Below are 11,266 nucleotides of genomic sequence, written 5' to 3' on the forward strand. Positions count from 1 at the left end.
TTTGGTTTAAGCTTCTTTCTTTCTAAACATTATATTTTTATGTCAAGTATTTTAAAATTAATTTAATATTATCGAACCGTTAATTCAGTGAAAAGATTAGGAAGATAACCATTGTTTAGATAACCATTTTCATTTTGTGGCATTGTTCTTTTGTTTATATTTTTTTATTCACAATGGTTAAATGAACAGTGACTTACCACATAGGACAGTTAAAAACTTAAAATACACATGACCTGTGTTAATAATTTTTTTCTGAAGTTAATGGCTAAGAATATATTTTTAATTTTATATTTTTAAAGATTATTAGTTAAGTGCCCATAAAATAATAAACTCTAATATTGTTACTAGGTAATAATAAACCCATTTATCGCACCGTTGCAAAAATTATTACATAAGAGTATAAGCCCAAGACCATGCTCAGAACGACGTCGTAGTCAATGGTCAAGCACTCTCTCCTCCAGTCTTACCCCCAAATCCTTCAAATTAGGGTTTCGTCTGTTCCTGATTTCGCTTTCAATTGGAAGAAAAATGCGCGGGATCGAGAAGAAGAAGACGCATGGTACCTGAAGCCTTCTTCTCCGCTGGACAAAAAAGTGAAGGAAAGAAAATAAATATTATTGCATGAAGCTTTGGTGCTTTCTATGCTTCAACGAAGAAGAAGAGGTAGAAGATAAAAAGAGTGATAACAATCTAATGAAGCGTAACGACGAGGACATCTTCAGAAACGACGACGTCGTTTCGGGGACGGCGATTCCTGTCGACGAAGAGGAAGAAGAAGAGGAGGAGGAAGAGGAAGAGGAAGAGGAAGAGGAAGAGGGAGAAGACGGCGTTTACGACGATGCCGCCGCTGCTCTCGTTTTTGGAAATGACAACGACGAACGACCTGCTGTGCCGGTTTCCGGTGAGCTATTCCGGTTGTTCGAGGGCTATGGGTTCGGTTCATGGGCCGGTCCGCGCCGGTCCGAGGGGGAGAGCAGCTCCGGTTCTTCCGCTGCTCCCGCCGGTTCGGAGAGCCACAAGCGGCCCAAGGTTTACGCTGATTTCGGGTGAGTTTTTGGTTTTGTTGGCTTTTTATTCGTTGTTGATGTTGGGGGTGAATACTTGTTGCATGATTGTTTTCTACTCTCAGGGATCAGTTCTTGAGTGTTTTCTTTGGATTAAGATTATTCTAGGGTTCAGCACAAACTTTAAGTATTATGTGTGTATGGATTGTAAGAGAGGAAAAAGGCGGTTGTTTCTTTGTGCACTATGGTTATTGCTGTTGTTAGTATGAGCTGGAAAATGAAAAATGTTGCAGCATATGTGTTATATTTTGCTTCAAGAAAAGAAAGCCCAATCATTTTCCTAAGTTAAGCTGTTGCCAAATATGATAGATGATTGCGTTTTTGCAGTGAATGTCATTATGCAACCTCTGCGTCTTTTAATACTGGGAAGTCCACTGCATCTGCTGACTATGGAGATTATGATTATCTTCAAGGCTCGTCTCCTCAACCGACCAGTGATGTATGTTATGATGATTTTACATTGATGTGTACTGGTGAGGAGAATGGCTTTAATGCGAGCTGCGTGAAAGACGGCGAAGGAGACGATAGTGACATTTCAAAGGGAGAAGACCTAGAAGTCAGGATGGATCTCACAGATGACTTGCTGCATATGGTATGATATTGGATGATGATCATTTTTATACTTATTGATACTCCGTTAAATAACTTCAACCCCTGATGATAAGGTCCCATGTAACCCCCTCATGTTATTTTACTTACATGCACTTTTCCTTCCCCTGTAATTTAGGTGTTCTCATTTTTGGATCATCCCAACCTTTGCAAAGCTGCCAGAGTTTGTAAGCAGTGGCGAGTTGCTAGTGCTCACGAAGACTTCTGGAAGAGTTTGAATTTTGAAGATCGGAATATATCCGTAGAACAATGTGAGTCTGAATGTATATGTTTTACTAAACTGTTCACCATGGATCGTTTCTGCTGCTGTTAAATTTTAACATTCACAGAAGCTTAGGAATTTGTGCTGTGTCACTAGAAGTCATGCTTTAGCCAAGTTTTCTAGGTAATGTGCTTATCTCAAGCTGTATATCTGTTTACAGTTGAAGACATGTGTAGGCGGTATCCAAATGCTACAGCAATGAGCATATCTGGTCCAACTATTTACTTGCTGGTCATGAAAGCTATCTCTTCATTGCGGTAGGTATTTTTTGCAGTACTTAGGAAGTCAATAAAGTTATCATGGTCTCAGCTCTCCTGCTGATTTGTTATAAATTACTTTCAGGAATCTTGAGGTGCTAACCTTAGGAAGAGGACAGATAGCAGATACTTTTTTTCATGCGTTAGGTGATTGTTCTATGTTGAAGAGATTGAATATCAATGATTCTACACTTGGAAATGGCATTCAGGAGATATCTATTAACCATGATAGATTGTGCCATATTCAGTTAACCAAATGCCGTGTGATGCGAATAGCAGTCAGGTGAATATGCTGAGATTTAACAGAAATTATGATGTTACTTTGGCACTTTATCAAGGAGCTAACATGTAATTGTGTATTCTTTCTCAGGTGCCCACAGCTAGAAACCATGTCACTGAAGCGTAGTAACATGGCACAGGTGGTTCTTAATTGCCCTTTGTTGCATGAGCTTGATATAGGTTCTTGTCATAAACTTCCTGATGCTGCAATTCGAGCGGCTGCAACTTCATGCCCACAACTAGCGTCTCTAGACATGTCTAATTGTTCGTGTGTTAGTGATGAAACTCTGCGTGAAATAGCACTGAGTTGTGCGAACCTTAGTTTTCTTGATGCATCATATTGCCCAAATATATCTTTGGAGGTATGCTTTAGACTCTGGAGTCAGTTGTTGCGTTCATAGATTGAATATCACTTTGTATGACATGACTGATTACTGTCTTGTTTTCTCGTTGAAGTCGGTTAGACTGCCAATGTTGACTGTTTTGAAGCTTCACAGCTGCGAGGGAATCACTTCAGCCTCAATGGCTGCAATAGCTCATAGTTATATGTTGGAGGTATGTAATTGGTCTTGGATGCTGATATTAAGGATATGTCTGAATTCCTTAGTTTACATATTTAGGATGCATAAATGATGTCACTGTTACTGCAGGTTTTGGAGCTTGACAATTGCAGTCTATTGACTTCAGTGTCTTTGGATCTACCACGTTTGCAGAATATTAGACTGGTACACTGTCGCAAGTATGTTTCTGCTTCCCTTTTTCCCCTTCTGCAGCAAACTATTCCAATTGCTTTTTAGTTTTAATATTAATCTTTTCCCTTCTCTCTTAGTTGAATAGTATGCAATACAACACAAGTATTAGTCCAGTTCTAACTTCATACTTAATTTTCTGCATTGGCTTTTATAATTTCTTTCGGAATTGTTCATTGACAGATTTGTTGACTTGAACTTGAGGACACTAATGTTGTCTTCTATACTGGTGTCCAACTGCCCTGCGCTTCACTGTATCAACATCACTTCAGATTCACTAAAAGTATGTCTAGTAATTACTTGTCATTTCTTGCTACTATGCTCATGTATATAGCGGTTTAAATCACAGATTTTGTGGCAATGCAGGAATTAAAATTACAAAAGCAGGATAGTTTGACAACATTAGCTCTGCAATGCCAGTCATTGCAAGAAGTGGACCTTTCTGAGTGTGAATCTTTGACGAATTCAATATGTGATGTATTTAGTGATGGTGGAGGTTGTCCTATGTTGAAATCACTAGTTCTTGATAATTGTGAGGTATGTGAATAAGTTCATCTGATTTGGTGTTTGCTTGATTGAGTTTACCCCATTCATGGTTTTCATTAGATGCTGAGGCTATCTGCCTTATTATACTTGCTTTTCGTAGAACTTACATAAGTGATTGAATCATAACTTAATGAAAAACTTACCAGAGGAGTTTTAAGATGTTAGTAGTTTTTTCTTAACTATGTGATTGCATTTAACCTTTACATCTCCAAAAGCATTTTGGTACCGCTACGGAAATGAGTCAGAATGATTGACATGACAGGGTTGTTATGAAGATAAATGGAATCATTGAAAAGCTTTTTCTTTCGATGTGTATGAAGTATTCATTGTCAAAATACTTTACACTATCTACTTACATATTTCCACCTTCGACCTGTTAAGTGTCCTGAAAAATTGTTTGATTTGATCTTTACCCGGGTAGTTGTAATTAATGTAGGTTAGGTTCTATTTCTGCTGTCTTATTACTGATCTTGTTTTGATGAATTCAGAGTTTAACATCAGTCCGATTCAAAAGCACCTCGTTAGTGAGTCTCTCTCTCGGTGGATGTCGTGCAATTACTACCCTTGAGCTTAAATGTCCTAAGCTTGAGAAGGTTATTTTAGATGGTTGTGATCATTTGGAAAGAGCATCATTTTGTCCTGTAAGTGTTTTAAATTTATTAGGTGCTTTATTTGTTTGTTTTGCTTGAGGTGGAACTTCCAAAATTTTTATGCTTGTGTAAATGAGCTTTTTGCTGTCTTACAAGCCTTAAGAACTGTTTTCTACACTTTGGAAACAATGCCATATAGTAAGTTTCTCTTTTCTCTCATGGCATTGTGGTGCTGTTGAAGGGGGGAGTAGTAGTAGTTGGTTAAGTACTGGGATTAGGTGTATGCAATAAAGTCGAGGAATTTAATGTGCTGGTATGATGGAACTTACTTTTTTCTTTTCTTCATCTGCTTTATAGGTTGGTCTTCGGTCTCTCAATTTAGGAATATGTCCAAAATTGAACATTCTCAGCATTGAAGCATCGTCAATGGTCTCACTTGAGCTGAAAGGTTGTGGTGTACTATCTGAAGCATCCATTAATTGTCCTCTCTTGACATCTCTGGATGCTTCTTTTTGCAGGTGATGTTTCACTCACTAATGAATTCTTATCCTCCTCGTACATGGACTGATGTTTGTTGTTGTGACATACAGCCAACTCACAGATGTCTGCTTGTCTGCTACAACTGCTTCATGCTCCCTGATTGAGTCACTAATATTGATGTCTTGCCCATCAATCGGTTTATCTGGTCTCTGTTCTCTGCAGTTTCTTCCAAATTTGACTCTCCTCGATTTATCATACACTTTCTTGGTCGACTTGCAGCCTGTTTTTGAGTCTTGTTCACAGCTAAAGGTAAGAGTTGCAGACAATTGTGTGCATATGGTGGCTATTGTGAAATTAGATCACGTATTGCACAAATAGTTGTTGCCCCCACCCCAACAGAATAAAGACATTTCTATTAGTGGTGGTTGTGTGTTATTTTCAGTCCAAGCTTTAGGCCGATTTAGTCTAGTTGCTTTTATTGCCTCCTGATAAAGTTGAGATCTTAGTTTTATTCATTTTTTATGCATAAAATAACTGTTGATGATACTTAGGTGCTGGCTTATATGTCTCTGTGTGTATGTTGGCGGGGATGGGTGGTTGTGTAATTTGTTAGAATATCTAGTTTTAAAAAATAGAATAGGGGAAGGTGTCAGGGGGAAGGGGGCAAAATTTGTAATTCCTGTGTTTTTCAACCAAACGTATTCAAGTTGTTATACAGTTGTGACTTTGTTGTCCTTAGTTCACGGATATTGGAATCTTTTGCAACCTTTGATTGTGTAGTTATTTTATGCACCTCTGATAGTATCATTCTTGTTTTCTTGAAGGTATTGAAGTTGCAGGCGTGCAAATATCTCACAGATTCATCCCTTGAACCTCTTTACAAGGGGGGTGCTTTACCAGCACTACAAGAGTTGGACCTGTCATATGGAACCCTGTGTCAGTCTGCTATCGAAGAGCTGCTTTCTTGCTGCACACACCTTACACGTGTAAGCTTGAATGGCTGTGTGAATATGCATGATTTGAATTGGGGATCCAGTCTTGGGGAGATTGCCGAAATGACTGGTGTGAAGATCCTATCCCATCCAAGTTCCTCTGAGATTGTCCACGAGTCAAGTGGGCAACCCACACGGTTACTGCAGAATCTCAACTGTGTCGGATGTCCAAATATCAGGAAAGTGTTCATTCCATTGACAGCACATTGTGCCAATTTATTATACCTAAACCTCTCTCTCTCAAATAATTTGAAGGAGGTTGATGTTGCTTGTCTGAACCTATGCTGGCTTAATTTAAGGTAACTTTTGACTCTTATCCAAAAATGTGGATGGTTTTTCTATACTTGTATTTTAGATGTGATAATGTTTTTAACTTGTCTATACAGTAATTGTGCTGCTTTGGAAGTTTTGAAGCTAGAGTGCCCAAGATTGGCCAGCCTATTCCTTCAGGTTACTAGACTTCTCTACCTTTCATTTCTCTCTCTCTTTTTTATTTATTATTTTGAAAAATGAGTGCATTATGCACCTTGCTTTTTAAATGCTATTGTTCTAGAATCTCTTTTAAATTCTTGGCTCCTATTGGCATTAGCTTTGGTTAGTTTATCAAAATGTTGGAATTAGTTCATCAGTTGTTGTCCATGAAAGGTGTTGCCAATCATGGTCAAAATTGAAGTTCCGGGCTTCCTGCAATTTTTTTCCTTCATTTTATTGACATTTTGGGTTTTTTTTTTGTTTCCGGATGGGGTAATTTTGGTTTTGTAGTCTTGCAATATTGATGAGAAAGCTGTTGAAGCCGCTATTGCTAGATGCACTATGCTGGAAACTCTTGATGTTCGCTTCTGTCCAAAGGTGAGAGCAAGTGCCTCTTAAATGTGGGCTCTCTGCAGAGTATGCCAACTAACCTTTCATACATAACGAAATTAATATGTGTTTGACTATATGTTGTGTCAACACTGCCTCACAGATAAGCTCAATGAGCATGGCTAGATTACGTGCTGCTTGTGCTAGTTTGAAGCGTATATTCAGCAGCTTGTCAACTTCATGAATTTGACAAAAGGATCTTCAAAGTTATCTAGTGCACTTGGAGTGAAGCTGCACGTGGTAACAAATCTATTTATTTCCTTATGTATTGTACATGGTTAACTTTCTCATTGTGTTTGGCATATAGAAATCAGGTGATCTCATGTATTGTCAAAATAAATTGTGTTCTAAATGTTACTGTAAATTTGACATTTCAATTTTGCTGATGCATATTCTGTTCTAAAACAGTCTAGCCTTGTTTGTTGTATAGAATAGGTGTATCTGATCCCTAGGTGTTAGTATGACCTTTTGCATTAGTAATGATATTTCTGGGTATGTAATATATTAGTTAGGTATCCACGTCTATATTTTGATTTTATGAAATTTTGTTTGTAACTCGCTGTAAAAAATTTAATGCTGGCCTCACCCCAAAACCATAAAATAAGTAAATACATTGGAGAAAAGAGCTGATATCAAGTGCTTAACAAGATGGATTAAAAAAATTCTCGTCATTTGAATAGTAAGAGTCTAATCCTCTAAATTCTTTCTTTTTTAAAATCAATCTTAACTCACGGTTAATGACTATCACAATGTCCAAGTTGGCTCACTAAGGTACTTTGATTTTATTTTGGAGAGCTGGTTTTCCCTAGTTTTTGGCGAGGAATGTTTGGATTACATATTTGCCGTACAAAATCGAGAAAGAGCCGTAACAAAGCTTTACATGAAGCATAGTTTAAGGAAATTCCGTTTGAAAAGATTATGTATTTTACACAATTTAGAGTGGAAATATCTAATCCTTTCTCATAAATATTGTTGGTACTCAGATCTGTCATTGAAGGAGTCGGAAAGCTGTAACCAACTATGCCAAATAATGGCATATAATGTACAATGCCTAAAATTTTGTACTAGCCTCCGTTAACTTTTAAGTGTCTTCATCTACCATCTTCAAACTAGTTGATGGATCATAAATTTGTTACAAATCATGACTATTAGCGTGTAGACGTTGACATTAACACCATCGAATTATAAGAATGGTGTTACATGTACAAGTATTCTTGTAACAAAAGTCCAACAAAGTTGGTGCAAATCCAGTGGAAAAAATCAAAAGTGATCATATGTGGGATATATGTACCATTTCTTTTCTTCCTACGCAAATTTTTTGAAGTATATAGCACACAATTTTGCACATAACAGAAGCTAATCGATATATATAAATTTTTTCATATAGCACATTTTTTGCACATAATATATATATTTTGCTGCGGATGTATTTTGTTAGTTGTGTGAGTTAATGTTGGGTATGTAGTCTTCAAAAAAATTGTGTTACACATCAAAATTTGTTATAACCAAGATTTTTGTGTTGTATACCAAGATTTATGTGCTCTGTATATTTCATTTTTATAGTATACAAATTTTTGCATATAGCACACATTTTTTCACATAGCATAGAAATTTTCACACATAACACAAATTTTGCTGCGTGAATGTTCTTAAAGTATAGTCCTCAAAAAATTTATGGTGCACATCAAAATTTATGTGCTACGTACCAGGATTTTTGTATTGTACACCAAAATTTATGTGCAGTGCATATTTTATTGATTGGGTGTCAATGTACTGTATACCAAAATTTGTGTGTTATGCACCAAAATTTCTTTGTTCTAGTTCTTTTAATATTTATAGGAAAAGAAGATGAATACGACAAAGACGACGATGGTGATGATAAAAAGAGGATGAGGAGGAAAAAAAGAAAAAAAAGAAAAACAATAACATCAAAAAGAAAAAGAGGAAGACAGCGGAAGCGATGACGATAGTGGTGGCGGTGGTGACAACGATAATGGTGTTGAAAAAAGAAGTGCGCAAAAAAAGATGATGATGACGATGATAAGGAGGAAGAAGAATAAGTGTTCAAGTGTATACAAAAGAGAAGAAACGCACGGACTTAGTTAAAAACTTGTTCAAAAAATGCTTGGCCGCCTAGTATTTTTTGAATTATAATGCAATGTTTATCATCTCAAGTGCTGTTTCATTTTTGGAGTGCTCTATCTGCTGAGCAGCGAATAGGGTTAATGAAATGTCCTGATATGTAAAAACCTATGGATCAAACTTTATTTTTCTCCCTATAGTTAAAAGCAAAGAGCAAGGGATCTGAACTACTCTAAAGGAGCCCTTAAGCAAAGATAAGAGATAAAAGAGTTGTTTGACGAACAAAGAAATAGAGAAATGAGTTGTCAAATTGAATATACACTGATATGGGAAAGGGGTTTTCCATTGCTACTTTCAAATGCACAAGGAAAACCTAGAAGCTATAATTGAAATTTGCTATTGCAACTTGAAAGTTGAAGCTTCCTCTAAGTCTGAGTTTAATTTGCCATGAACTTCAGATTGGTGGAACAACGTGGACTGAAATAGATGCATGGGCTTTTGATAAATTCATTGTTTGAATGCAATAGATACCAATGAAATGGAATTACTACTGTTTTGAATTCAATATATATATATATATAGCTGTGTCTTTCAATTTTATCTTCTAAAAAATATTAGTGAAATCTTACATCCTTCTGAAGATCAGATATCCACTTCTTTTTCTCAAAAAAAAAAAATTGAGATGCCAAAATTATTTTCCCTATTTTCTTTGATGGCTGAAGAGAAAATAAAAATTAAAAATTAAAAAAATTCAAGTAGGACCCCAGTCCTTTTTTCTGTCTTCTCTTTTTTTGTTATTTTTTTTCCTCGATGCGGAAAAATTTGCCAAATCCCCTTTAAAGTAAGAGTGTTTATCTCATCCCATCTTTCTTCGTCCCCATGCATGCTTTTTTCGAAGTATATTATAGAGAAAACTAAAAATATATAGAGTTTAATTAATTCCAATTAAGCAACCTATATAATTTTTTACTGAACAAGTACACTGAAAATTTTAATTTTTAAATATTTTGAAAGCTTAACTTTGATCATCCTTAGCCTATGTTTGATGGACAATCATAACAACACCTTTGTTTATTTATTTATTTATTGTTAATTGAAATAATAGAAGTATATATATTACTAGGAGTGAACGCGATTCAGATCGGATTGGATATGACCAAAATCTCGATCCGATCCGCACTAAAATCATTGAATTGAATTGAATCCAATATTCGTATTTTTTAATCTTAGATCCGATCCAATCTGCACATTTGTAGATTATTTTTACGGATCCGCGGATATGCGGATACCTACATTAAATCCGCAATCCGATCCTATAAGTGCCAATCGGCAATCTCAAGTAACTAGTTATGAAAAAGATGAATCATGTGAGTTTTATCAAGGAGCAAAAGGTCATTCCCTTCGAGATTGCGAAGATTTCAAAATGAAGGTTCAGAGCTCCTTGTGTCAGGAGTGAGGTTAAACAAACTATATGTTCGGAGACAGACCTCGGAAAGATCCGAGTTCCGCTACCGGCTGTTCGCCTCATGGATGCCGGACATCCAAAGACAATCCGACATTAAGGAAGGTTAACCCGTAATTTTTGGATTGAATTCGAATAAATACTGCGGATATATAGATCGGATCCGATCCATGAACGCTCCTATATATTATAGTAAAATCACCTCGGTAAAGATTAAGGTTCTCAATAACAATTACGAAAATAAAAATGAGATGTATTTTTTGTTGTGAAAATTCAAATACAGTTGACTTTATATAAAGTTGTTAATTGAAAAATGTTAAAAAATTTGATATGTTTGATTAATTTTTATCTAATAACTCTTAATTATTAATTTTATTTAACAATAAATATATGTAACTTTTTACTATTTTTGTATATTTTTAATGTATATTTTATATTTTAACATATATTTTATATAATAATTAATTTAGTAGGTAATTTTTACTATATATGTAAAAGTAGCATGGTTGTTAAAAAAATTTCTCAAATTAGAGTGATTATATTAACTACCTTCAAAGTTTATTGAGGAGTGAAAGCCAACAATGTCTCATTAAAATAGTTTAAAATGTTCTCTAATTTGACTCTTATTATTCCAATTTCCAACCATAAATATATTTTTTTCCATCTCTAGTTATATAATGATAATTTTCTTTTGATAAATGAATACAGATTGTTATATGATTATCTCATAAAAATAATTGTATTACATGATAATTTTTAGTTAGAACTCTGTCTCATATTTAATTCAGTTTTATTTATTTTCTATACTTAACCATATTTAAAAAAAATTAAATAAATATGGCTGAACATGGAAAATACTAAAGCAATCAGATACAATTTAATATTCACCAAAAATAGATACAATTTAATATACAGTTGGACCAACTTCAACTTATTATGTACTCTACGTGTATATTATTATATTCATTGTAACATTCTCTAATATCAGAACTTGAACAATGTGATGCGAAAAATAAAAAATGCATGTTATTTT

The 11,266-nt window shown here is 35.2% G+C and overlaps 1 protein-coding gene across 3 annotated transcripts; it reads left to right on the top strand.

The window, feature by feature from the left end:
• On the top strand, positions 470–8,746 carry LOC107605479 (F-box/LRR-repeat protein 15). Of its 3 annotated transcripts, XR_002349487.1 has the most exons (18): positions 470–1,046; positions 1,392–1,656; positions 1,792–1,924; positions 2,096–2,192; positions 2,278–2,475; positions 2,563–2,833; positions 2,928–3,026; positions 3,122–3,210; positions 3,404–3,503; positions 3,587–3,757; positions 4,255–4,407; positions 4,714–4,874; positions 4,947–5,145; positions 5,661–6,127; positions 6,215–6,278; positions 6,591–6,677; positions 6,793–6,929; positions 8,529–8,746. XR_002349487.1 is itself a non-coding variant. In XM_016307370.2 (17 exons), the coding sequence occupies exons 1-17, from the start codon at positions 622–624 to the stop codon at positions 6,871–6,873; spliced, it is 3,060 nt and encodes a 1,019-aa protein (XP_016162856.1). In that variant the 5' UTR covers positions 470–621; the 3' UTR covers positions 6,874–7,244. The 3 variants fall into 3 exon arrangements, 2 of the variants coding, with proteins under 2 accessions (XP_016162856.1, XP_020960898.1); XM_016307370.2 differs by lacking the exon at positions 8,529–8,746 and having other exon boundaries at positions 6,793–7,244; XM_021105239.1 differs by lacking the exons at positions 4,255–4,407; positions 8,529–8,746 and having other exon boundaries at positions 6,793–7,244.

This window comes from Arachis ipaensis, chromosome B06 (genome assembly GCF_000816755.2).
Source record: "Arachis ipaensis cultivar K30076 chromosome B06, Araip1.1, whole genome shotgun sequence".
Taxonomy (NCBI): Eukaryota; Viridiplantae; Streptophyta; class Magnoliopsida; order Fabales; family Fabaceae; genus Arachis; species Arachis ipaensis.

Excerpts from the sequence above, each read along its gene's own strand:
- LOC107605479 (XM_016307370.2), top strand. The coding sequence starts at position 622 with ATGAAGCTTTGGTGCTTTCTATGCTTCAACGAAGAAGAAGAGGTAGAA. Across the intron at positions 2,834-2,927 it reads GCCCAAATATATCTTTGGAG|TCGGTTAGACTGCCAATGTT; the intron begins GTATGCTTTAGA and ends TTCTCGTTGAAG. Across the intron at positions 5,146-5,660 it reads AGTCTTGTTCACAGCTAAAG|GTATTGAAGTTGCAGGCGTG; the intron begins GTAAGAGTTGCA and ends GTTTTCTTGAAG.